The sequence below is a fragment of the Cheilinus undulatus genome, linkage group 6 (genome assembly GCF_018320785.1).
Source record: "Cheilinus undulatus linkage group 6, ASM1832078v1, whole genome shotgun sequence".
Classification (NCBI taxonomy): Eukaryota; Metazoa; Chordata; class Actinopteri; order Labriformes; family Labridae; genus Cheilinus; species Cheilinus undulatus.
The window spans coordinates 29,958,329-29,986,278 of record NC_054870.1 but is presented as its reverse complement, the minus strand read 5'-3'; the positions used below and the strand labels follow the sequence as shown (position 1 = coordinate 29,986,278).

Genomic DNA, 27,950 nt, shown 5'->3' with positions numbered 1-27,950 from the left:
CCCACAAAGTTTCCTGTCCGGCCCCCGAAAGATTATTGAATTCAGAAAAGGAGGAAAGGAAGATGTTGTGGTTTTAAGAGTATCCTCTGGCCTTAAATGTCTGCAGCTGCTTAATTTATCCCACAATTAACATTGAAATAGTTTTAGAATAGCTTAACATTTGATCTGTTTTTACTGAAACTTACTGTCATAATTAGTAGATATTGAAGATATTGCACAGAAGTGCTGCAAAAAAGGCCAGATAAAGTGGTGAAAAGGGGTTAGAGAGTAGCAAAAATGGGTGATAAGTGGCAAAATGGGTTGTGGAGTGGAAAAAAAACACAAGGACACAAATTGGCAGAAAAAGTGGTGAAAATAGTTTAAAAAGTGAATTGGTAAAAAAGGAAAAAAAAGGGCAAAAAGTATCAAAAATGGGTTACAAATGAAAAAAATTATTGCATAAAAGTAATGAAAAGATGTTAAAAAGAGGCGAACAGAAAGAAGTGGCAAAAATAGTTACAAGAGCGGCACAAAGGGGATAAAACATGCAGGAAAAGTGGTTTAAATGGGTTAAAGAATGGCAAAAAATTGTCATAAGGAGGCAAAAGTATGAAAAATGGGTTAAAAGTGACAAATATCAGTTTAAAAGTTGCAAAAATCATTGAAAAAAAATGTAATGAAGAAGGGTTAAAAAGTGGCAAAAATAGAAGAAAAGTGGCAAAAATGGATAAGAAAAAAGGGGATAAAAGATCCGGAAAAGTCGTTCCAAAGGTGTTAAAATCCTTCAAAAATTGGGTTAAAGAGGCAAAAAAGGGTTCAAAGTGTCAAAAATGAGTTAATACTAGTACTAAATCACAATTGGGATGGGCCCATTCTCTGGGATTTTCGGGGGGCCCAGCCAATTCTGTTGTCAGGCCTGTCTCTTTGTGGCCTGCTGCATTATAGATAACAGGGATAGATCTCACTGGTGATGACTAAAATATCCTACATTTTGAAAGGAAACACAAATACTGCAACAATAATATTTCAATCTGACTAAAACATTTATTTAATTTTTGTGCATTTGAAAGTCCGGCCCCCAGAGGTTTGTCGAGACTAAATCAGGCCCTCGTGCAAATGTACTTGATGACCCCTGCTCCAATGTAACCACTGACGATATTCTGTTGGTTTCCCTGGAAACATGAGTGATGTTCTCTGTATCCAGAGTGAATTGTGCTCATGTTCACTGACTTGAGATCTGAACTATCAATAGCATCTGTAAGCGTGTTCATTTAGTGTGCTCATGCACTATACTGTCTGTGCACTCTGCTTTTATTTGGATGGTTTACGTGCACCTGACAGGTAACAGCACAGGATGTTTATCTCATAACACCTAACTTTATTCTTTTACCTGTGTAATGTGTAATAATATGCATTCTGTGCTGCCAGTTTTCTGAAATTCTTAAACTATTCTGCAACATTGAAATCAAACCTGATATTGAGGCATGAAAATCAAAAGGGGGGATTTCAATATGTAAGAAATGGAGAAAAAGTTTGGAATATATTTCTCCAGGTGTGTGAAGCATTCAGCTAAAAGTAGCTTCGCCGAGCTTTGATGTTATTCTGGGAACAGTCACTGCATTTACGAATATTCACTTATAAGTTTCTATTCAAAATGGCAACCCTCTAACAGGCTCTCGAGAAACTGTAAGTCCAGCTGCAAAATCCATACATGAACCCAATGTCAGTGCTAAAACATATTCACAAAAGGCTTTTCATTTCTTTTGGTTTGACCTCAACCGTGTGTATGCAGTTTCTGCTCTTGACTGACGTCTTCTGACTTTCCCTTTAACTCGACTGTAAGATTCTCTAAGGTTCGCAGAGGTATGTTTCCTGCAAAAATCCCCAGGATATTCTTCAATGGAGTACAACTTAAAAAAACAAAAACATCTAACATCAGCCAGTGCCACTAAAAGCATCTGTGTGGGTGGGAAGGGCTGCTATACACTGTCAGTAGTATTTTGATATTTACACAAATGTGTCCTCAATGGCAAAAACAAGTCTTCAGAAATGTGATGTTTTAATAGCTGACATCTGATGTATCCCTAGTAAAAGGCTAAACGTCATTTTTTTTCTTTAATCTTTTTCTTATTTTAATAGAAATGTTTTAATTTTGAAAAATGTTCTAGATGCTTGAGTTTTCAAAAACAATCAAATATAGCTGCTTTTGTAGTGTGACTGGAGCTAGCTGCAGAAAGTATTTAAATGTATTGTAATTTATTGTTTCATTTTGGCACTTGTACTATAAAAATCCTCATAACGCCCACCCACGACTTGTAAAATTCAAGAAAATGCACTATTTACTTAAATTTATCACAGATAACATGTTTAATTTCTCATTACCACACAAGAACACATTTAGAATAAATCTGTGTGAATGGCTGCAGTGGTTTTTCTTGTTTCTCACACATAATGAGTTTGACTTCTCTATGTGTGCCAGCATAGATTTGCAGACAGTAGCCTATTTCTCTCAAGGCAGTATTGTAGGTCACTGTAGTACTGCTTGGAGGCAGGCACCACGGGTATTTTGACTGTTCTGTGATGAGGATCCTAATTAGCTGCTGCGGTCCTTAATTAAACAAGTGCACAGTTAAACAGTGTAACACGAGCCCAAATGTCAGTGGTGCTGACTTTATAGCACCTCATTTAGCTGACTCAAAAAAGACCATTCTGGAAGACCTAGTATTAGGCTACCATTCATTTCTGCTCACTCAGAGTGCTTTTTTAAAATCAGTCCTCAAACATTACTCTCACAGGAACTGATATTTACAGCTAAGGTTCTGTGGAAAATCTGGTCAAAATCTCAAACTCTAGGTGACAAATGACAAAGAAGCTCGAGTCTAACAGACAGCTTTCCGTTCAAAACCAAAAGGAGATTTTTTTAAAGGCAGAAGCAGCTGTCTGTTTGATTACCATAACTTCATGTCTCAATAGATTGTTTTATCATGTGATCCCAAATGTCCAGCAGGGGTCAGGAAGTAGGGATAGCCATTAGGAAAGACAGGTAAGGAGGAAAGCTACAGACCTGTACGAGGTAATTGTCATCAGGAAAAGTCTACATATACACTGAAAATAATCCATACACTTTAAAAAAGTGACTGTTATTACAATTTAAGACACTGACCTGGTGTGAAGGCATTCAATATCACAAATACTGAGTCCTGCAGACCTCCTAGCACAGGGGTGGACAAGTGGCGGCCTGGGCTCACCTTACTCAGTGCAGCCCCCAAGTCAGTTTCAAATACCAAGAAATTAAAACCTTGAAGAAGGCAAATCTGCCATGAAAACGGAAACATTTTTCTTTTAGTCTTTCACTACTGGCATATGGTCAGATCTTTTAATGTTTTTATTTTTAATTAAGCAAGTAAAACAATTTGAAACTTTTTTGGATTTTTCTTAAATTTCATTCTAATGTTTATATTTGTTTTTAATTTGTTCTACATAACATATGTTTAGTTTCATGGTTTGTTTAAAAATAGAAATTAATTTATTCACTTTTTATTTTTTATTCTTTTTCAATTTTATTTTTCTCTATTGATTTCCTCTTAGTTTTTCTACTTTTTTTTTTTTTGCTTTTTGATTTAGTTCTTGTGTTTCTTTTCTCTTTTTAGTAGATTTTATTGGCTGCAAGTGTTTCTGTACAACTTTGTATGCGCATCACTAATTTGCAAGTAACTATTACATTCACTGCATTCAAAACCAGACTGAAATTGATTTAATTCTGTTTCTCAATGAGTTATCTTTTTCTTTTTGCACTTGAGCACAAAAACATATAAGTTGTTAGAATAAATGAGCATGAAAGCAACATATTCTTCCTTTCATTGAATTATTAGTATTCACAGGGTTTAAATTGAGAATATCCAACGATCTGTAAGAATCTGGTCCTTTGGCAGCAGGGAGACAAGAGTCTAGAGTCTGAGCTAAGAGGCTAGCTGAGCCCCTTTAACATATCAAAAAGTCCTCGTTATGTCACAAAAATGCTTTAATTGAAATGTTCACACACTATCAACATGCTATATTAAATGTTGTGTGGGGTTTTGAATCAAGACAGGATGCGATCTGTTCTGTATTTCTATCCAGCATGTCCTACTCTGCTATTGAGTGGTTAATGCAGTTTTCTTTGTCAGCTGGATTAGTCAAGTTTAGATATGGAGCCAATCAGAGACAAGGGTATGGCAGAAGGAGGGGGATGTCAGCACCAGTCACTTCTAAAGCAGAAGTGTTTAGAGAAATACGGATGTAAGTGGTTAGAATTAAACACTTGGCTGGACAGCAATGGCAAAAATGAGTACAAACCCAAATATATAGTATCTTTTCAAGTGTTTTCAGTGACATTTGATAACAAACATTCCGCCAGACACAGCAGGATGCAAAAGAGCCAGACTGTGGTGTTGCAGCTCTTTATTTCCTAAACATCCACAGAGACTGATCCACTAATGAGCTTTTCAAGCCCTTTTGAATGGGAGTCCCATTCATTGGTTATAAGAAATCTTCACAAACTCGATTTAATTACAGTCCCTTACAGTCTCTCTGAATTTTGATTTGATGTTTTCTTCCCTCATATTTTAAAAAAAGGTTAGCAAAGAATTAACATTTCAGCTTTTATTTCAAGGTATTAAACATCCGATACACCACTTTGTAGATAGCGCTGTTTGTTTGAACCCAACCATTTTTCATGTGAGCAAAAGTATTGAAACATGTGACTGACAGGTGTATTTTGTTGCCCAGATGTGTCCTTTTACATTGATTATTCAAACGATAAATAGCGCTGAATGTCCACACTCAGTTTCAGATTTGGGTTTTGCCTTTGGAGACTGCATTTATAGTTGAGAGGTCTAACCAACGTGAAAATCAGAGAGCTGTCTATGAGTGAAAAACAAGCAATTGTGAAGCTGAGAGAATATGGGAAATCAATCAGAGCCACTGCACAAACATTGGCCATAGCCAGTACAACTATTAGGAATGTCCTGAAGAAGAAAGAAACCTCTGGTGTACTCAGCAACAGATGTTGAATGGGTAGACCCAGGAAAACAGCAGCAGTTGATGACAGAAACATTGTGAAATCTGTAAAGAAAGACCCTAAAACAACTGTTAGTGACATCAGCAACAACCTCCAGAGGGCAGGAGGGAAGGTATCACCATCTACTGTTCTCAGAAGACTTCAGGAACACAAATACAGAAGTTTCAACAGAAGATGCGAACCACTCATTTGCAAGAACAACAGCAAGACCAGGCTGGAATTTGCTTAAAAGTACAGAGACCACCCTCAATCATTCTGTGACAAAGTTTTATGGACTGTTGAGTCGAAGATGAACCTTTACCAAAGTGATGGAAAGGCTAAAGAAAGGATCTGCACATAATCCCAAACACACAAGCACAGTGGAGGTAATGTCGTGGCTTGGGCTTGCATGGCATCTTCTGGGACGGGCTCATATGATGTAACACATGATTGTAGCATAAATAACCTCAGAAGTCTACAGAAACTTTTTGTCTGGCAATTTAAAGAAAGATGTAACCAAACTGATTAGGAGGTCGTTCGTCATGCAGCAAGATAATGACCCAAACACACTGGCAAAACAACAAAGGAGTTCATCGGAGGCAAGAAGTGGAAGGTTTTTGGCTGGCTAAGTCAACCTCCAAACTTAAACCCTATAGAGCATACATTTTATCTGCTAAAGAGGAGGCTGAAGGGAGAAACTCCCTAAAAAAATAACAACTGAAAGAGGCTGCAGTGAAAGCCTGGAAAGGCTTCAACAAAAGAAGAATGAAAAGGTTTGGTGATGTCAGTGGGTCACAGGCTTGATGCAGTTGCTGCAAGAAAAGGATTTCCAACTAAATATGGGTTAGTCTTATAACCTTATAAGACTCATTCTCTCTATGAGCATAAGTCTTAGAAGTCTTAAGGCTCGGTTATGCTTTCTGCACGGACGGCTGCACGGACAAAAACTGATGTGGAGACGTCTGGTGCATTTATACCTAGCGCCGGCTTCCTCTTCGCTGCAAACTGATATTCTCCGGATGCGCGGATGCATCAAGCATAAAACGGGCTTTAGTCACTTTAATCTGTTTTAAGTCCATCTGCTCCAATACTTTTGGAAAATGTGGTGTTCTCTTACAAATAATGCTATCTCCTAAGTTGTTTATCCGCTCCAGATGTAAATACCTGGAAATGAAAGCTGAAATGTTGATCTCATATTCATCTTTTTGTGTCAAACGCAAATGTTTTCAGTCTACAGCAAAAATAAAGGAATTGGGCCCACCATTCCAATACTTTTGGAGGGGACTGTATGTATTTTTCCTCAATAGTGTTAATGTTTAATATGGCTAACCCCATCACTCTGGTATGTGGTGGTTGCTGCCACAGAAGAGAAGAGCACCCTGGCCAGACAGTCAGCACCATAGCCACAGAAAGCTAGTCAGTGAAATTTATCAACCAAGGTAACTCAGCCACAACTGAGCTATTTAGGGAGTCAAACATAAAACAGCAAGAAAGCTGATTAGGTTGACAGCTATCTGTCACAGACTGTTAAGAGATAAATACAGACAGCATGTGAAACAGACAAGCAGTGACTTCATAAAACTTTAGTCAGATCAAGGTAGTCACATGCAGCTAAACAGTCAGAAATAAATCTGGATAAAAAGCTAGTCTGACAGACAGAGAGAGAGAGAGATAGCTAGTCACGGAAAGAAAAAGAGAAAGCAAGACAGACGGTCAGACAGCTAGCTTTACCCACAGACAGACAGGAGCTTGTCAGACAGACAGGCAGACAGGAGCTGGTCAGAAGGACAAACTGGTGCTCCAAAGTGTAATTTTAATCAATCTAACTCAATGCTGAGAGTGCTTTTTCTTCAGAGTTACAATGTCAGAAACAAAGCCAAGGGCACATCAGGTAAATGTGAAGCAGCATGTCACTATACATTTACTACAAGCTCTGTGACTAAAGTCCAAGCTGAGTGGTAGAAACCTGTGAGCATAAACCAGTGGCTGTATTCCCTTTAGGGTTGCTTTACTATACACCAGATCAACTTTAAATTCCTTGTGCCCTCCTCCTCCTCCAAAAAAAAAAAAAAACAGCTTTACTCTCCGTCTTGGGTTGCAGTGCTAAAAAGATTAGCCAGAGGTGGCAAAGTATCTTCTAAAGAAACGCCAGATCAGCAATATATTCTCCTCATCTTTCTGCCCTTGTACTTCCTTGCCAATCTCTGCTCGATCCACAGTCCTTAGCCTTTTGCCAAATGTGGGTCAGGAAAGGTCTGGTCCACGGGGACAGCATGGTGAGAATAATGACACAGAAATGGAGAACATCCGAGAATATAAAGAGCACAGTTGGGACACATCCTCATTCTCTGGTGCCACAAATGAGCCAATTAGGCTCAGAGTTGTCTCTTCATGTGGATGCTGTTAATGGGGAATGCAGCAATGAGCTCATGTTTTGCTCTGAAATTTTGACTGAACTTTGATTTATTTTTTAGCAGTGTGCATTACATTTTGAGTATGTTTTTTTTTTTTTTTTTTTTGCATGTACATGTGGGGGAGTAGTAATGCTCTTTCATCCTAGTTCCAACTCAGTGTATTCTTTTCGGCTATATATATATCAGTGGAAGTCTGATCTTCCCCGACAGTGGAGGTGGATTCGGAGCATTTGCATTTTAATGGATGTGCTGAGATCATCTTAAACACATAGGACATGTTTATAGGACACATTTGACCATTAACCGTGCACTCTTTTTTATCCCCACTTACCGTAGTCGCTCTCGTAAAAGATGATGAACTTATGCCAATGCAGTTCTGAGACCAGGGTGAGCAGGACGTCATTGATCCGAACAGGTGGACGGGCCGCCAAGGTGTAGCTCTCTCCATCTGGGCTAGGGTTGAACTGGCAGGCAGTACGGGGACCTCCGTCGCCATTTCTCTGGATGAATAGGTGGGGGATGTGCATCGCATCCGTCAGGGACTGTAGGGCACTTGCGGCCGCGCAGCCTGTGGATGTGACCAGAGCGAGGATCCCCTGGTTCATTAGCTCACAGGCTAAACAGAGGACAGACAAATGGAGCACAGGTGGAAGAACCAAGGATACAAAGAAAGGGAATAAGGATATGGAAGGACGGTTAAAAAGATGGAGGAAGAAAAAAGGAGAAAAGTGGGGTGAGGAAAAGAGAGAAAAAAATACACAAAATATTAGATGTGTTTCCAAACATATATTACAAAAAACATCAGGTTGTAAGAGCATGTTACATTATTCATGAAACTGTGATCAACTCGGTTTAAGAATCCAAAATGTTCCTATTTGTATCTTGTTTAGGATTATGTCTGAGCTTCTGCAGATTACAGGAAAAAGAGGGGTCATGAAATTGTATCATAATGTGTAGATTAGAGATTCATGGGGTGCATTGCCTAATCCTTGCCCCCCTGGATAACAGGAAATGACACCCAAGGTAAAGTAAATGTAAGAGCCACTGGAGTCAGCAAGGTTCAAAGTGACAGCACATAACCAACAAAGGACAAGAATAAAAACAGAAATAACAGCTCAAAAATAATGCCTCTTGGATTCCCAACCAAATGCCATGCCCCACTCTTTCTCTCTGACATGCTAAAATTCCTTAAACCAGCACAGATTAAGGCTGCAGCCACATGCTTGTCATGTCTGCAGTGGGTCTTAACACATTTTTATTTACATGATATTTAGGGCTTAAGATCCTCTTAGGGGCAACTCAGCATGCTGCTAAGAAGAAAAAAATACAAATTTCTTTTATAGACCAAAATGCCATCCTTGACATTATTAATGCGCTTGAAATTGATGAGAAAAGCTGTTCTGTCTAAGTGGTAATAAATATTTAATGTCAGTGGGTAGATGTGAGGTTGCTATAATCTGACATATTAGGCATTCATTATGTGCTCTTCAAATGATGGCTGACGGCTGATCAATGATCTAAATATTTCATTCATACGAGCAAATCCACAGTGTATTGAGTGTTCAAGAGAAAGTTGAGAAAACTGTATATCTTAACAAGCACTTTTCACAAGACAGCATTTATCTAAGATATTGTATCAGTCTTACCAATATGTCTCTTTAAGTTTGAAAATTTTTCATGCTTCTTAGCAGGAAAAAAAATACTTGATTATTGACCCTTATCACTTTTTCAGGGTGGTAAACAAACCAAATGTGTGCATACTGTCTTACTATGCAAATATGCTGATATGGGCATACTTCCACCATGCTGCTCCTACAAGTTAATATTCACTAATTGTGCTTCTCTACTGAAGGCAGTAGAGTGAAGAGAGAAGGCCAAATGACCAGAGCTACAGTCAGTGGTGGGTGGCTGCATAAGGGCCAACATATGCATGCCTATAAAAAGTAATCACTCCTGTAGAAGTTTTACCCTTTCATTAATTTTATGACTCAATCACATTAAATGTAATTTGGCTTTTTTGACAAAAGAAACTGAAAAAAAGACTCTTTAATGTCAAAGTTAAAACAGATTTCTACAAAACAAAGTCGATAAAATAAAAATATGCAATGTAAAATAAATGACTGCATAAATATTCACCCCCTTCAAGTCAGTATTTAGTAGATGCACCTTTGGCTGCAATCACAGCACTGAGTCTGTGTGGATAGGTCTAACTCAGGCTTGCATATCAGGAAACTGCAATTTTACCCCATTCTTCTTTGCAAAACTGCTCAAGCTCTGTCAGGTTGCACTGCAATTGAACATGAAAAACCCCTTTTTAAGTCCAGCCCGAAATTCTCTCTAAGATTGAGGTCTTGACTTTGACACGGCCACTCCAGAAAATTCCCCTTGTTTTCAAACCATTTATGTGTAGCTTTCACTGTATGCTTTGGGTCAATGTCTTGCTGAAAAGTAAATTGTCTCCCAGGTTGTAGTTCTCAAGCAGACAGATAAAAATTGTCCTCCAGGGTTGTCCTATATTTTACCTTCTACCTTTACGAGCCTTCCAGGGCTGGATGCTGAGAAACATCCCCACAGCATGATGCTGCCACCAACTTGCTTCACAGTGGGGACGGTGTGTTTGTGGCGATGTGCAGTGTTTGCGTCTTGACTGATGACCAAAAAGCAGTTTTTTTCTCATCAGACCAAAGAACTTTCTCAAACTTGACCATGGAGTCTCCCACGTGCCGTGTGTGAACTCTAGTCAAAAATAATGAGTTTTTGTCCACAGTGGCTTTCACATTGCCACTCTCTTACAAAGCTTTGACTGGTGGAGAAACCGGTCAACAGTCGTATGCAGTCTCTTCCATCTCAGCTGCTGAAGTTTGTAACTCTTTCAGTCATATATGTCTTGGTGGCCTCTCTCACTAGTCTCCTTCATGCACGATCACTCAGTTGATCACTTAGTTTGGGAGGACAGCTTGATTGAGGCAGGTTTATACATATTCCTTCCATTTCTTGATGATGGATTCTGCTAAACCCTGGGGGATGTTAAGTGCTTTGGATTTTTTTTTAGTATCCATCCCCTGACTTAAACTTTTCAATAACATTCCTCTGAGTTGTTTGGAGTGTTTCTTTGTCTTTATGGTTTCATGGTAGTCGGGAATACTAATTAGCTGGTGACTAGACCTTCCAGACACAGGTTTCTGTATACTTATTTCACTGAGATGATCAAATGTCACTGCACTTCGGTGATCCCCATTATACTGATTGTAAGACTGCTAGCACCGATTGGCTGGACCACTCTTAAGTTAAGTCATTATTTAATATTACATTTTTTCATTTGATTAACAAAACTTTGTAGAAATCTGTTTTCACTCTGACATTAACAGTCTTTTTTTGTCATTTTTTTTTTTTTTGTCACAAAAAAGCAAAATTGTATTGACCGTGATTGCTTTATAAAATCAATAAAAGAGTAAAACATCCAAGGGGGGTGGATACTTTTTAAAGCACCTTAAATATATTATTTTTTCAAACTGGTTAGTAATTCTTTTGTTGGCCTGCTTCATAAATGTCTACTACAGGGATTGTCTGATTTTGCATGCAGGACACAGGACGGGATAAGGGAAATGCTGTATTTAAAATTCAAGTCTCTAGTCCTTACACAGCAGGATTCTGCTAATTTCAGCATAAACAGCTGAGCATATTGTACAAAACAGCAATTAAATGTTCTCATCCTGTGTTTCATAATTCCACCTCATTATACAGTCAGCTCCAATCTCTGCAAAATCATGCACAAAAGCAACAGCACTGCAGTCCAAGACCACATTATTTCACACAAACCCTTCAGACTGAGCCTGTAGAGATGCACAGCGAGGGCTGCACAGCATGACAGCACCATACAGGTAGGATGCCATTTAAGTTAAATCCACCATGCGACCAGAGGAGGTGTGAAGGAGGAGGTGACAAAAAAGGAGAGTGGTTTTTGGAGAGTGCTCGGAGATGGAGAGGGAGCAGAGGAAGGAGGATAAGAGGGCGCGCTGAATGGAGCCATACTGGCAAAGGGTTGTGTATGTGTGTGGGTATATGTGTGAGGATGTATGGCATAGGGGGGAGGACTATTAATGTGACAAATGACAGTTTCATCTGCTGACTGCAAGTGCAGGACTACATTAAGCCTCTGTAAATCATGAGCACAGGGGCAACTAAATAACCTACTGAGGAGGAGCGGGGAGGGGTAGGAATGGCAGACTGCAGAGGGAGAGGGACGTACTGTAGATGCTTTAAAAAATAGAGTTGAACACAAGGAGAAAGAGTGCAAGACAAATTGTAGGTAGCTTTTTGCATGGATGCTGTGGAGAGTGCAAGAAAGACTTTGACTGAGAGTGTTACAGTTTCTCTGTGTGTGGGTGGGTGTGTGGGTGTGGGGGGGTGGGTGTGTGTGTGTGTGTGTGTGTGGTGGTGGTGGTGGTGGGGTGGGGGTGCAAGACAGTAAAAGAGTTACATGTACACCAACATGTGCAACGGGGCACTTGGCAAATGTTTTCCACTGCAACATGAAACATTAATACTATATATACTACATGTGATTGACAGTGAAACAAATCTAGCGGATGCTTTTAGACTGATTCAATGTGTAAACGTGTCAGTTATCAACGATAAAATATGTACTGAGAACAGAGACGGCATGTTCCTGACAGTTGTTGTTTTTGTTATTTTCAGATGCAATCCTAACAATATAACCTTTACAGTTCCAAATAATGCCTTTTTTTTCAATCATGCTGCCTGGATACCGCTTTAAAGACACCACATGTTCCTTTTCTGACATTAAAATAGAGAAAGGCAGAATGCTGTTAATGTAAAATTAAATCAAAAACAGTTTGATGACTGATTGAAAGGAAAAATGGCACAAAATAATAGCCTTTTCTTGTATTTTAAAGCTCCTGTATGAGGATTTTCTGATGGTTGTGAAACAGTCTGAAATAAGTATTGATGCGTCATAACCCCTAAAGGCAAAGAAGACCATCAGAGGCAACACTGATCATTGTTAAATGGTACAATATTTAAAGCTTGTTTCCACTGCCACAAAGTAGGTGTCATATGAGCAACATAAGTTAGAGCATGCAGTGTAAAAAGCCTTTGTTGGCATTTTTCACTGTGGAGATCCACAAAAAAGATACAGCTGACTGAAAGAAAGCAGGATTTTTTTTAATTTTTTTAATCAGAAAAAAACTTCTTACCAGAGGTGGAAAAAGTGCACGACTATTGTACTCTAGTAAGAGTACAGTTACCCTGGTTAAAATTTAAAAAGTAAAAATACTGGTCTATAAGATTACTCCAGTAAAAGTAAAAAGTATTTCATTTCAAGTTTACAGTAAGTATCAGTAGCTACTGAGGAGTTGTAATGAGAAAATGATCTTTCCTTATTTGCAATAACAACAAGAGAATAGATCTCCAATCAAGTCGATCTGGTAAAGTCACACCTCTATAATAAAGTAAAAGTACACAGAACATTGACAGACTTAATTAAACCCATATAGACTTGACATTTTAAAATGTTTATATTAGTCCACCATACATATAGTTAAACTGCACTTTTGAAATGATAATATTGTAAAATATGACAGAGCAACAGTAACTCAAAAATCTGTAGCAAGGTGGGTCTCCTCTGCCAAGAACAAAGCAGAGAGTCAACCTCACAGCAAGGCAACTCATACTAGCTAAGAATACAAACTATGCATCCTATAGGAGCACCTAGTTACAGGCAGAAACTCTTAACTCAGTGGATATCTTTAATCATGATGCACACGTCAAAAACAACAACAATCCACCTGAAAGATGACCAGTAGGGATCACTGTACAACAGGAAACATCCAAACACAACTTACTGCGTAAAACAAATCTAAACCCCCCAGGTTTGAAATGGTAGTGAGCAGAGCTTGGCTTCTTACAAAGTTGAACTAACACTGGTGGATCAGTAGTTTCTAATAACTACAACACTGAAGACCATTTCACTCAGAATGGAGTCAAAATCACACTTTTGAAGAAAAAAATTAACCATGATTATCTAATCCTGACATCAACACTCCCGTCTTTGCTGTTTAAAACAGCTGATTTTGGGATTGTATGTGGAATCATTCTCTCTATGAGCAACTATCAACAGAAGTGGAAAAGCACAATATTATTGTACTCAAGCGAAAGTACAGTTACTCCGGTTAAAACTTACTTTAGTAAAAGTAAAAGTACTGATTTACCCAAAGTACCCCCCCCCCCCCCCCCAGGAAAAAAATAATACTGAATCACAGTTATTTGAGTAAATGTAAGTTACTTACCACCCCTGCTTCTTACACATACTGTCTGCTTAGATCATTGGAAGCACCAAAATTGGCTTTAACCAAAAGTTTCTCATGGGAGCCTAAAATTCAATTTTGATTGTTTGTTAAATGTTTTTGACTACAATTTGAAAAAAAAAAACAAAACAAAACCTTGGGGTGTCAAATGATCACATTTTTCAATCATAATTAACCTCACAATTTCTATTTCTAGTTCAGTCAGTCAACTTACGTTTGCAGTCTTTCGAACTTGTATAAGCTGCATAACATGCTTGTGATTGGTGTCAGGCTCCAGCCTAACCGCTCCTTGCAGATTTATTCTACACACAGTATTTGAGGAGTGATGAGATAACATCTTAAACCGGAGAGACCGTAACCTTACATGCCAGATGGATTTGTTTCATACATCCATCTAGGAAAGCTTCAATAGGAAACGTTCGAGAAAAGGCAGAGGTTTTGAAAAAAACTCGGAGTGTGATTGGATGAACGTTCTGTCTGTCACATCTCTACGAGCCAATCAGGGCATCAAAACATGTGACGTAGCCGCTATCGACCTGCGCATGCGCAGCTACTGAGGAATAACGTGAAACATGGCAACTACAGACATGTAAGTACTCGACTTTTGTCGTTTTTAAAATGAAAACAACTCACTGCTGGTCTTTGTTCTTCTTTTAACGAAGAATTGTTATCAAGTTCTGATCAAACTTACGCTTTAGCAGCATCCACGCTAATCTCTTCCTCCAGAACTGCACCAGCTCTTGCTGCTGCTTGTTTACGTCACTACTCTGCTGCGCCTGAAAGTACTGCCCCTCGTCGCTGATTGGTCCTGTCACTTTCTAACCATGCCCAGATGGGAGCTTTGCAAGATGGATTCACCAGTGAAAAACAAGGAAATGGCATATCCATCTGCTTTGCAAGGTTAGAGAGACCGTGAATCTTGCAGTTTAAATAGACCACCAGTGATGTTTGCTTGATTTGAATATAACGCCTTTAAGGTGAGAGATCAGCATGCTCGGGTTATCTGCCTGAACTAGCTCAAAGGAGTCACTCAGTGTAATCCCACTAAGTCTCTTTTTTTTGTATTTTGAAATTCCACTTTTTACATTTAAAACTTTCTGTTTCAGTTTTGATTTTTTAAACTTGAGCATCTTAAATTTGTACAAAAGAGTAATTGATCTTTATTTTGGATAAAGACATGCTTTTTTTTTAAGTGAAGTAAAATCCTGGCATATATTTATAGAATCATATAGGAAATATATATATAAAGAAACATAATCTTGTGTAGTATTTAGCATGTATATGACATGTAAAAAAATATGAAAATTATGTCAGGAGAGACACATCTACAAGCACACACACAGAGCACAAAGAGAAAAACAGACATCCCCTTCCAGGATTTTTTTTTTTTAGGAAAACATCGAGTACAGCCAGTTCAACTTGATCTGTGAAAAGTTACACTGATACAGTTTTTTTTTGCCAGGCTCAGAGAAGGAAGAGTGGACCTCATAAATTGAGTGTTTTCCAGATGTTCATGTGGTATTTTAGCTGCAACACTGGGTTAGCATACTCCTGACAGGTAAATTTGACATTGATGATAGGTGAAGAACTGTTATAATTGAAAGGTGGGCACTATTAATGCTATAAAAGAGCACTTGTTTTATGTGAAAGGAGGTCTCTCCTGCACAGCTCAAACATTTGCATATTAAAAGAACGTTTTGTTTTTTTTTTTTTTAATTTAGAAATTCTTCCAAAATGAGAAATTTACTGGTAAGGAAAATTAGGAACTTGGGATTGCTGCAAGATTATAAAATGAACTTAATCACAGAAAAAACTTAGTGTGCACTGAAGAGAAAGTAAGGTAACAGTACTGAGTGAAACAGCACAAAACCTTTGACTCTTCCACTGAGCTCTCTGCATAAGACAATAAGATGCAGGGCTGTCCTTATTTGACTTCACTGTGGCTGCAGGGAGATGTTGTAGTGGCTTAATCTAAGAGTACTGACAGGGACAATAAAGCATCTGATTAATGCGATTGAAAAAACAGCACTAATTATTGACCTTAACTGCATCATGATTTGTGCATTAATGCTGACAGCCCTAAAAAGCCGTAAATATTCTAAGATGCCTCTATTTGTAATGCATATTTTTCCTCGAGAGCTGATAACAGTAACAGCTAATTGAAAATAAATACAATTTTGATATGTCTTTGTGTTGCATAAGTAATACAAACTCACAAAATGACAGGCTGCCTGCAGCATTGTGTTGCTTAAGTGTGAATAAGTACACCAGCACCTTGTCTATCACATATTAGATTCTATTCTCCATTTTCCATTTTCACCTTCATTCGTTCTCAAAGAACACTGGCCCATATAGAAACTGTTTTCCCCTGTTTTCTGGTCCATAGCCATTACCCCCTGTAGTTCTGCCATCTTTAGCAGGCTGTGGCTAAAGTGCATCTGCAGCCATTTTGGCTTCATAATGGACACCCCAGGCCCCATTATACAGCAGACAGCCCACTGACAGGAGGCAGAAGTACTCCAGTCATTGGCAGGGATGATAATGGTGGAATAATGACTCTTAAATGTTTCCCCTGAAGTGGACAGAGGCCATCAGTCATTTCCTGCTAGTTAGCTGACAGCTAATGTCAGTGTATAACAGCAGTCTTATACACCTTAAAAGAATAGCTTACTTTGTTAAGATAAAGCAAGAAAATTATCCTACTAATCTTTAGTTGTTCATGCTGTTGGACTAATTTGACAGTTCCGTGGTTTGTGTATTTGGATGGGAGTGATGCATGTGTTTTAAAATAGTCAAATAGCATCTGTAGTTGAATACACTCCCGTCCAAAAGTAAAAGCTGCTATCTTCCAAGTTGTGTACCAGATCCAGATGTAAACACCTGGAAACAAAAGCTGAAATGTTGATCTCTTGTCTCATTTTCATCTTTTGATGTCAAACCCAAATGTTTTCAATCTACAGCAACAATAAAGGAATTGGCCTAACTGTTCTGGCACTTTTGGAGGGGAGTGTATGTTCAGTCAAAGATGCAAATCACAGCTGATTTCTTTGGGTAGAGAAATTTATTAATCCATTTAAACCCACTTTGGTCATTTTCTTCTCATTAATGGTTCGGCTGATGGATGCATGATGAATCAGTAGAGGCTGCTGAATTTTTAAACACATGTAATCATGGCTGCATATCTTTAAAAGCATGGACCAATTACCATTGCGATGAGATTGTGTGATTTTGCTGAACAGTCAGCAAATTGAGGGAACAAATTAGAGACAGGGCCTGGACACTGTAAGCTAATTTTCCACATATTCCTGATTAAATGGTCAGAAAGGACATCTGCTATCACATTAGGGCTGTTCAGCAAATGCACACAGTATTTTTCAGCAGAAATCCTGATTTAGACATACCCAGTGATGCAGTCATGGTCATGTAAGAAGGGCAGAATTTTTAGGGAACCACAGTCAGGGAAGACATTACGATTTTGTGCCACACAATCAGTTTTCCAATGAAAACATAATGTCATCAGCATATTGCCCTCTTTTTACAAATGTAATACGAGGGATTGGGATCAGCCACCACGCCATGGCTCTAGTGAATATTGCATAAATTGGGTCTGTCTCTGTGATTTCACAGTTTAAATAAGATAGTCTCATTTAGTTAGCTCTGACTCAGAGCACAATCCCGCAATTCAAAGGAGAGAGAGAGAGAGAGATAAATGCTACGATACTGTCATCACTGCTCTACCCCGCAGTGACAACAGTGTAACTCTGATCTAATTGAGACGGCTTGTAATACATGATTCAGAATGAAGTGTTGTCTGCTTTGTAGCGTCAGGGGCGGTTCCAAGAGGCCTTGACTGTATTACAATCCTGTTCACTATTTTAAGAGTAAGCACCTACTTATTCCCTCTAAATAAAAGAATCATGAGGAAAATTAGGGTGTAAATTAGATTCCAAATGAGTTTTGAGAAAAGCCAATCACAGTTGAAACATCTGATTTTAATCTCTTAAAGAAACCAATGCAAATTGATCCTTGAGCATAACAAAAATGGCAAAGCAGTCAAAATCAAGCATACATTTCCAATCATACTACATAGCACATTTCTCCTGATTCACCAAAAATTACTGGTTACATAAAAGGCTGCAGAGATTTAAAATCTCAGCCGCTAAATTGATCTCTAATGGTTTTTAAGCATTCAGCTGAGAAAACTGGCACAAAGTAAAGTTTTTGTTAATGTTTTAGTCGGTGGCAGATTCATAAGAGCTTTAAATGATCCATATCGCACTCAGCAAAGAGGAGACTGGAAATTGTGTCATTTCCTCATTATGAATAGGCCCTTCCACTCTGCTTTTGGCAGCTTCCTACGGCATAATAGCTCTTCACACCACGCAGAAGGGAGAGATGGGAGAGATCGCTATTATATGGCAGCTGGACCACAGCTTAGTTCAACATTTAAGTGTACAGCAACACTGTCCTTCCAGCGGGATGAATAGTCTCCACATTGCTCTCTCTCATTCGTTCGCTCGATCCTGCCTTGCTCACTTCTTTTCGGAAGATAAACATTCCCTGTGCCCGCATGCCTGCTGTCAGACTAAGATAAGGGTTCATATCCCCGTCAATACTATTGATGCTGTGGCTGCCCATGTCATCTGAACTGTGAAGGAGTGTTTTACTGCCTTAAATTATACCCTCCAGACATCTGACAGGTAGAAATAGTCTTAGAACAGTAGATACTGTTTATATAGAGGTGGCCAATACAACAGTACTAGGCCTTGAACTGTGCGGAAAAAACCAAGGCAAAAGCACAGCAATAAACATCACCTATGTGGTGTTAGTATGTCTATGTTTAGTCCACAGGATGAGGAGAAACATCATTGAATCAAAATGATGAATGTGTTTCCCTTTGTATATGAGGTACTACTGGTTGTCAGGTAACAGTGTGACAGAGCAAGATGCCAGTATGTATCTAAGCAGGACTGATATTTATCATCCTGTAAAATTCAAAGTAGATTGTTCTATGTAAAAGTGTTTCTGTTATCTTGCAGTAGGTGGTGCAACAGCAAAACCATTACAACTACCCTTTATGTGTGAATAAGGTGCAGACCTCAATCATACATGTGACTTTGAATGAAATCAGTTGTTGAATATGAGAGTTATGCCAACTTCCTGTAAAACTAGCAAGATAGCGAAGGGCTTGCATCAGCGGTGAGGTGTCCTTTAATGAAACATGTCAGTGTTGTGGACAAATATTGAGGCCTTCAGTTCAAAATCAGAGCTCAATAATTTCAGCACAGTAAGAGGAAGTCCAGGAGACTGTTTTGTAGGTCTCATGATGATCTATATGCAGACCAAAAACCATAAGCCTTGACTGCATGGTGTGTGGGGGGTGAATTTTTTGAAGTGATGTAGGAGGAAAAAATAGGATTCAAACATTGGGGTCAGATTATGGCCCCGCCCTATGGTGAAACCTCAATCTTTTGATAACTTAAGATCTCCAACTTGTATAGACTCAGCAAAAGAAATTCTGGAGTCCATCAGATGAAATCTTTTGGACAAGTTTAAGATGTCTAACCCTGTGCCTGTGGAGCCACTTTGTGACAGACATGCGCGAAAGCACTACAATACATTTTCACGAGGACTGAAGCATCTGTGAAATTTGGTGAGTTTTGGGGTATTTTAAGGCCTCCAAATTAGCTATTTAATTTTCCAGAATAATAATAAAAAGAAGAAAGAATTCCTTCACTTTCAAGTTTCTAGCTTCAAGTTCCCTGTGTGGACAGATTCAGCTACATATGAAAACAAGCCCAAAAGCAGTACTTTGGCTCATGAAATAAAAAAAATACACACCAAGAAACAGGCAACCTCACCTACCACAGTGTTGTGTAAGAGTACTTTATTTTTTGTAGCTTGTAATTTTTACATTTTTATTGAGTTTCCAGGTTTGGTCTGACACAGTAAATCCAACATCTGTTCCCCTTATTGTGGATAAAGGTGTTTGTGTGTTTATCAGCACTGTCATGTTGAATGAAAGCCACACGATGGGCATATATTTCACATATACAAAACAAGCACAGTACCATTAAACACACTGTTTTTTGTACTTTATTGTACTTTTTTCATATATTTTTCACTTAGTCCCAGGCCTTGTTAGCCACATGCATTAGTCAAGACAGTCCATAAATCCTGAGATTTTGATGTCACAGTCTGTAACTGTTGCCTGTTTGTTGAGGCTAGCTTTAAAGTGTTTTGCTTTATTATAGAGTTTTGAGAGAAACAAGAGGCAACACAAACCCAATAATCAACCTTACCTCGGGAAAAAAAGCCCAAACTGACAATATTTGTGAGCGACTTCATGAAAACAAGTCCAAAGTTGCTTATAACAAACAGATTTGGCAACACCAGTGAGGCTATCTGAAACAAAAGATGTTACCTTATGCTTCAGTATGCTTGCATTTTGTACTGCAGGGTATTGTTCAAGTTTGTAAAAAGATGGAAGCTGCCAGAGGGGGAAAAGAGATGTTGAGAATAAAAATGAAAATGTTATGAATAAATAACAAGGTAGATCAATGTTAGACATTGAAAATAGGTAGTGAACCGAATCCATCTGTTTCTGCAACTGGACTATTATGAATGTGTTATAAATCTTTACATTTCATAACAAAATCCACTTTCTTTTAGAGCAGGAACTCAAACTTGTATCTTGACTTTCACAGAGAAGCCCCCTTATGGTTGCCTTAAGCATGCTGTAAATTTTTAATGGCTGTGGTTGAACTAACTTGGGATTTTCCTGCTATGAGGCAAAGTTACAGATAAAATATAAGACTTGAATTTTGCTGCAAGAAACTGTTATTCCCTATTTACATCACCAAACAGAAGTCCTCTCTTTAACTACATTTTTTTCTAAATAATAAATAATTTATTTTCATTTTTCAAAAGAACATAAACTATACACAAATGGCAGCACGGATTCACACTTAAGCTGTTTGTGATGTGTAAATCACACATCACAGGCAAAATGCATCAAATTATGAAAATTAGTGGCTATTGGTTACAACTGGTGCCAAAGTGAAATCACTGCATCGTTTGCATAAAATCTTGTGCCCACAATGTAAAAGAAAAAACACACACACACACACTCTGTGGTACTTGAGAAGCTCCTTGTTGACTCTTCTCAGAAGCTCAAACATAAATTCTCATACACTTACATTATTAAACTGGTTTTATCAAAGTACTGTCTTGAGGCACTGGTGTGTATATGATCTATTCTACATTGTTATTATACTGTCTCTCATGCACAGTCCAGCCCTATTAGTACAGAAAATGTGGCTGCCTTTTTGCTCCCCAGGAAATCGAATGAACAAATGTATATAATAGTCGTAAAGATTAAAGCTTTGTAGCTGGGAAAAGCGCAGACTTTGTTGTTGCCTTTTATTAGTCGGAGGCTTTGTGTTCCAGCTGCTGCTCCACGAGCTACAATCAATCAAAGAAATAGATACAGTATACTAAACTTCAAAATGGTGTATGGATTGACAATAAGATCCTGTTTCTTTCTGTAGTGCCTTTATGTTTCCCCCACCTGGGTCCCTATGTTAAATGTACTTCTGAGAGCAGCTTCTTATTATTCCCGACATTGGATCAGACAAAAGAAGATATCTACTGTGTCCTGTGAAATGCATCTTCTGGGATATTTCTTTAAGACTTCTGTTGCTCTAGGGATGCCACAGAAAGAAGGCTTGTAATCTAAATCTGTGCAGTCTGGGAGAGGAGCTTGGCCTCAAGCAACAGAAAGTAACCCTTATATATTCTGTAAATAAGAGAATGAAACAAAACAAAAGAAGATTTGTTCTACTGGAGAGATGTAGCCAAAGTGCTGACTCACTGACTGCTCCCTGACTCTGAGACTGATGAAGGCAGACAACGACACAAACAACACCACTAAAATGGGATACAACTGCCTGCCATGTCTTGTGACACAAAATTCAACTGCTGAACAACTGGTAGTGACTTAACCCTTATCCCACAAAGCAGTGAGACTGCTGTGCCTCACAAAGCAGACATGGTTGAATGGCCTCAGCCTGTGACAGGATTGTGACTTACTCTTAAATGTAAGAAAAGACATCCTACAACTTCACTTCTCTAATGCAAATTTAAAGACTACTTAGAAATATCAGAATGCTGGTGTGTACAAACCATGCATCAGCCTTCTGTTCAACAAACAGCAGCATTAATTAACAATCTCTAATGATGTCAGATAAGCGTGAAGGAAGATGTTACAATCAAACTTGTATACAAGTTACAGTGCCTATTAAAAGTATTCACCCCCTTAGATGTTTAAATGTTTTTTGATTTAATGAATCAATCATGGACTTTCAATTTTTTGCTTTATTGATGAAAAAATCCTCTTTCTTGCCAAAGTGAAAACAGATTTCTTCAAAGTAATGCATCATATATACATATATATATATATATATATATATATATATATATATATATATATGTAACCTAAAGAGAATGCATAGTAGATGCATCTTTGGCTGCAATCACAGCACTAAGTCTGTTGATGGGTCTCAATCAGGCTTGTACATCTGCAATTCAACTCCATTCTTCTTTGCTAAACTGCTCAAGCTCTGTCAGGCAGCACATGATTGGGCATAAACAGCCCTTTTCAGCCACTCCAGAGCATTCACCTTTAACCATTTCTGTGTAGCTTTCACAGTCTGCTTTGGGTCATTGTATTGCTGGAAAACACATTTTATCTAAAGTCGTAGCTCTCTTGCAGACTGAATAAGGTTGTCCCCCAGGGATGTGTTTTATTTTGCTGCATTCATTTTATCCTCTACCTCTACAAGCCTACCAGAGAGGGCTGCCAAGACGCTGCCACCAAGCTTCACAGTTGGGATATGTGTTTGTGGTGATGTGCAGTGTTTGGGGTCTGACAAACATAGTGCCTTGTCTGATCAGACCAAAGAACTTTCTAACTTGACCATGGGGTCTCCCAAATGCTCTAGTCTAGATTTAATGAGTTTTCTTCAACAGTGGCTTTTTCTTTGCAACCCTACCGTAGAGCTTTAACTAGTGAAGAGCCCAGGTAAAAGTTGTTGTAGCAGAGTCTCTCCCATCTCAGCTGCTTAAAGCTTGAAACTCTGTCAGAGTAGTCATAGGAGTCTTGGTGGAATCTCTCATAAGTCTCCTTCTTGCCATGAGATCTGATTTTAAAGAAAATCAACGAGAGTTGGAGTAAAATACCAGCTGAAATATCAACCATAACATTGCTTAACTTGGCTGATCTAATGGTGCTGAAATGGTACCAAATGAAGAGCAGTTTGGGAGCTAAATGAGTCAGATCTTTTTGCAGAGCAGTGCCAAATGATCTGGATCACTAAAAAAAAGAGCCAGACTTCCCATCACTCTCTGATCCTGTAGCACAGCCTGACTTGCTCTGATGGTCCTGCCTTTCATTGTCCTTTAATGTAATTTTGTGTTTATGCATTTCAGTGCTGTGTCAATGATGTCAGGGACAATGAGGTTGAAGTTGCTCTTTATGTCTTAACTCTACTGCAGACTAGGTGTATGGCTGCGTAATAGCAGCATCACATATCAGAGCTTTCATTCAGACTGTCTGCATGCTTGTCACATTTTATGCTGCTGATACCTCTGTATTGATGTTGAATATCTTGAGAACAGAAATCTCACCTATTTTTATCATTAGCTAAGATTGGGCGTTATCCATTATCTGATACCAGGAAACCTCCCCCAGATTTTACTGGGGTAAACGATATTACCACCAGGTGCTTAAAACACACATAATACAGCAAGCAGAGTGCACACCTCTGCAGGTACTTCAAGCAATCCTTTCACAAAATATTTCAAGATTAAAGAATCACCACATTGATTACAGGGCTGCTGGAAGTGATTTAAAGTTGAAATCTGGTTTTAATGCCTTGCAGGTAAGCAGAGTTATCAAGATAAAATAATCCCGAATCTCCCTTTTTCCTCCCTCTCTCTCTCTGTAATTGCTCCTATGCTTTCTAATCTCTCATCGTTAAGAGGAAAAATGAAAATAATAATCCACGACCATTATCATGCAGTATCTAAGAATGTGAAGTAATGTTCCTTGAACTTCAAAACAGATAAGGATCAGACTTAATTGTATTAATTTCTATGTTGTTTGACATTGGCGAGATCGTCCTGTTGTGTTCACTTTACTGAAAGCTTATAAAAAGTTACAGACTACATTAGAGCCTAAAATAACTAACAAGCACCAATTAGCTTCATTTAAAATTCATATAAAAGGGGTTAAGATAGGTTTAAATGTTTTTATAAACTGTTGATGGTTGATCATGCTTGACTTTGCTTCTGCAGCAACACTGATCTACACACAGAAAAAAAAAAAATTTTCTTTTAAACTCACACTGCCATGGATTACATCACAGCCATCTGTATAACAGTTTGACTTCAGAGAGGATTAGTGTGGTGCCAGCACTGTGCCAGGCAATGGCATGCAGGTAAATATGCACCTGTATATTTATGTCAATTTGCCAAAGATAGGCCAATAGGCCAAAAAGCAAAGGCAGGATTTCATTTACCATGTTTAATGCATCTTCACACACTGGCAGTGGTGCTAGTAGATAGGGACATGTATTTTTAAGGATTTTTTTTAATAAACATGCACTCACTGCCCATGCTCCAGTCCAGCACCGGCTCATCCTCGAAGAGCCATTCGGCTGTACTTCACTGGAGATACGCCACAGGTCTATTTTTTAGAGCTGGTTGCTGCCAAACTGTGTCAATTCCCGTTAATCAGAAACAGGATGTCAAAAGCGTAGACTATCAAAATACATCACAATGCACATACTCCCAATCGTAAATCCTCCCTATATAAACATTATGTCTCATCCTGCAATGAGAGAAAAGGGTCACTGGGAGGTCAGTGGGACACAGAGCAATGACTGTGCTGTTGACAAGGAAAGTTAACTTTTGATGTAAAAAGACACAGAATTTTACATAGTCATCCTTCAAGCAAACATTAACCTTTTAACTTCCAAATATACTCACCCATGGTGGAAGCACTAATATCATGGAAATATGTTGGAATCAATGACAAACCAACCCCAAAAAGCTCAGTTCTCCTGTGATCTCTACCTTTTGATCAGGGCTGCGCTTCACTGTGCAGCACTCTAGACATGCTTCCAGTGTGTCTAGAGCACTTGTCACCTTCAGGAGGAGCAAAACTGTGACACTGCAGAGCATTGCGCATCCATTGTACATGGAAATAGCGGGTACATTCTCCAATGTATCAAATCACTCGTAGTAAGATTCATAGTAAGTGACAACAGGGAGACAGCAAACACAGCACACATGTGGCTGGTATCAAAGGTCACATATTTTACCCCCATTAAGACAAGCTTATATAGTCTCAGAGGTCCCCAAAGCATGCCTGTGAAGTTTGTTGCTTAAAAAACACTCCAGTATTGGATTTTTGCATGTCTAAAAACTCCCTTTATTTTGGCTTGCTTAGAATGAGCTGCTTCTGTGTCTCTGGCTTTAAATGTTAATGAGATGTCTGACTCAGCCCCTCTCAGGAAATGGATGTATTTTAATAGATGTGGCTCTCCTGATCCTCCTCTCAGCAGCTGGCAGGACCAGGAGAGGAGGGTGGGGCGTTCTTCCAAGCAGGGAGGGCCATTCAAACCTGGGGGCGGTGCTAACTCCCCATGTGACATCATGAGGGGAAAATCTGAGAACGGCTTGTTTCAGCACACATTTTCTGAAAGGTGGACAAAGAGAGGGAAGAAGGGAGTAAATTTTTCTTATTTTTGGGGGGACTGTGGAGGGGCCAGGGACACATATGTTTGCTAGAAAATCCTGAAAAAGTGATTTTTGCAAAATATGTGACCTTTAAAGCTGGAATGGAATGAGCCAGAGAGGGCCATGCCAGCGCCATCACACAGTAAATCCAGTCTGAAACAGCCATCAGTGTTCACAGAGCTGCTATCACTTGTATTGAAGAGGAGCTAATGCATATGTGCGACTTATAACAGGGGTCAACAATGTGTTAAAGAGGTTTTGCTAACACCAAAAACATTTTTAAATTACTTTACATTTTTGCACATTACATATTTTACTACATATTACTATATACAATTTATGCTGTTTTGAAAGTTATTTGTGTTTCAGACAGACAAATGTTTTAGAACTGCATTCAGTGAAATTAAATCTTAGTCATAGCATTTAACATTTGAAAGGAGTAGGTTGTGATTTTGTTTAAAGTGATAACCATAACCATATAAAAGATCTTCAACAGATCCCCTCCATCTGTTCCTTTATTATCTTACTCATTCTGTTCTTTTCTTTCTTCTTGGCCCCTTGTTTCGCATCAATATTCCTTCCAGCAATAATATGGCCATTCTAATATGCATACTTTGCACACAATAATGTGTGTTTTGGTTTTTGCTCTCTTATTGTTTTAACTTGTACAAGCTATGATTAGTGTTCTTACATCATTATGCAGCATTGCCTGCTGGGACGAGGTACTCCACTGGCAGCACTGTGCTGAATGTTGAAGCAGGTAAACAGGGAGCCCAGTTTTTATATGGCAGACACGTGTTTGGGTTTTGTGATGATTGATTTGGTTGGTGCTATCGAGAAAGATTGGCTAGCATTGTCGGAGGATAATCATGACTCATTCAGTGCTATGACAGCACGGGCTGGGTGTTTGCTCGTCTGCCGGCATTAGGAAACATCGCACGCTCTCTCTTGGTAATGTGTCATTTGCCCTGATATGATCTCTTTCTTTGTCTCTGTGTCTGTACCTTTCTTTCTCTCACTGTCTTTTCCTTCTTCTGCGTTTTTCCTCTCGCCTGTCCTCCTCATTTCATCCAAGATGCTCAGATTGTCACATCCTGCCCTTGTCTTCCTCCACCATATGCATCTTGAACAACACCAGAAACGTTCCAATTAAATAATGAATCACTGGAGTTCATTCAGGGATGCTCTCTCCTTTTGTGCTACACTTGTAAAATCAGAGGACCAAGGTTGGAAGTATAAACAACATGGTTTTAATCGTCTTAAAGAGGTCTTTTCCCCCTCACAACAGATTTTTAAAAATCAATTATTCAACATTTGGCAGCTCTTAAGAGGACTACTAATGAGACCAAGTAAACAAACACATGAGAAGAGCTAGTGTTGCTTTAACAAAGCTTAAGCTTTTTTAATGGAAGTCAGAGCCAAATGGAATTTCTAATGTAGAGTTTGAACAGCAGCCCCGCATGCCCAGATTCTTGTTCTTTTATTTCCCTGATGTGGTGAACATGTGGTTCATGTGATAATAGTGTATAGAGGTAGTACACGGCTCAGAAGTAAAACCTCTTTAAGTGTCTGAGTGATTTATAGTTCTCTCCAGACATCTCACAGATACAAGTTCCTAAATTCTCCTATGTTCAGACTGTCTGCTCCAGTTAATGTTACAGTGGGAGACGTTCACTGTGAGATGTGGTTTTGCACATCTTGTGGACGCCTTGCCAAAAAGACTACAAGCTCAGTAAAACAATAGAGGTTGTTATAATCTTGGACTACAGATAACTGTATAAAGAAATCATCATGTCAACAATACACAACATTTGACAGAAATATGTCCACACTGACAGAACAATAAACAGTGGTTAGTTAACATCCACAAGGTCTGAGATAAGACAGAAGAAAATACAGAAATTACAATACCATAAAAAGACAGATATGAGTCCAAGCAGTTGAAAAAAAGTCAGCTGAAATGACTATCAGAGTTCAGCTACCTGATAGCAGAAGCAATAAAACATTTAGAGGTAGTAAGAGTTGTTGAATTTTGTGAATACAATAATTCACAGTGTTCAAATCCACCTTGAATATGGACTGGACTACTGAGAAGATATTTCGAATTACCTACAGGGTATAAGACAGCGGTTGACTCAAACAGGCATTTGCTCTGTAGAAAACTCAGGCCTAAGTAGTGGTGTTATTAAGATGATAAATCAGTACCTTTGGAGCTTAGGTTTTAACATATTTTGTATTTGAATTTGTAATATGCATTACTATAGGCATGTTATTGGTTGCGATAACTGCTAAAGAAGTTAATTCTTGATACTGGTGGATTTGCGCATTTCTGCCAATATTTCCAGATGATATGCCAATTGTATGAATCAGCAGGGTTCAAATAAGAAGTCA

The 27,950-nt window shown here is 38.7% G+C and overlaps 1 protein-coding gene across 1 annotated transcript in view; it reads right to left on the bottom strand.

Moving 5' to 3' along the window:
- The window catches only part of grid1a (glutamate receptor, ionotropic, delta 1a), a 438,914-nt gene that overhangs the window by 164,906 nt on the left and 246,058 nt on the right, over positions 1-27,950 (bottom strand). The window contains exon 3 of the mRNA XM_041789876.1: positions 7,763-8,047. Within this exon, the coding sequence (XP_041645810.1) occupies positions 7,763-8,047 (285 nt within the window). The remainder of the gene's footprint in view (positions 1-7,762; positions 8,048-27,950) is intronic.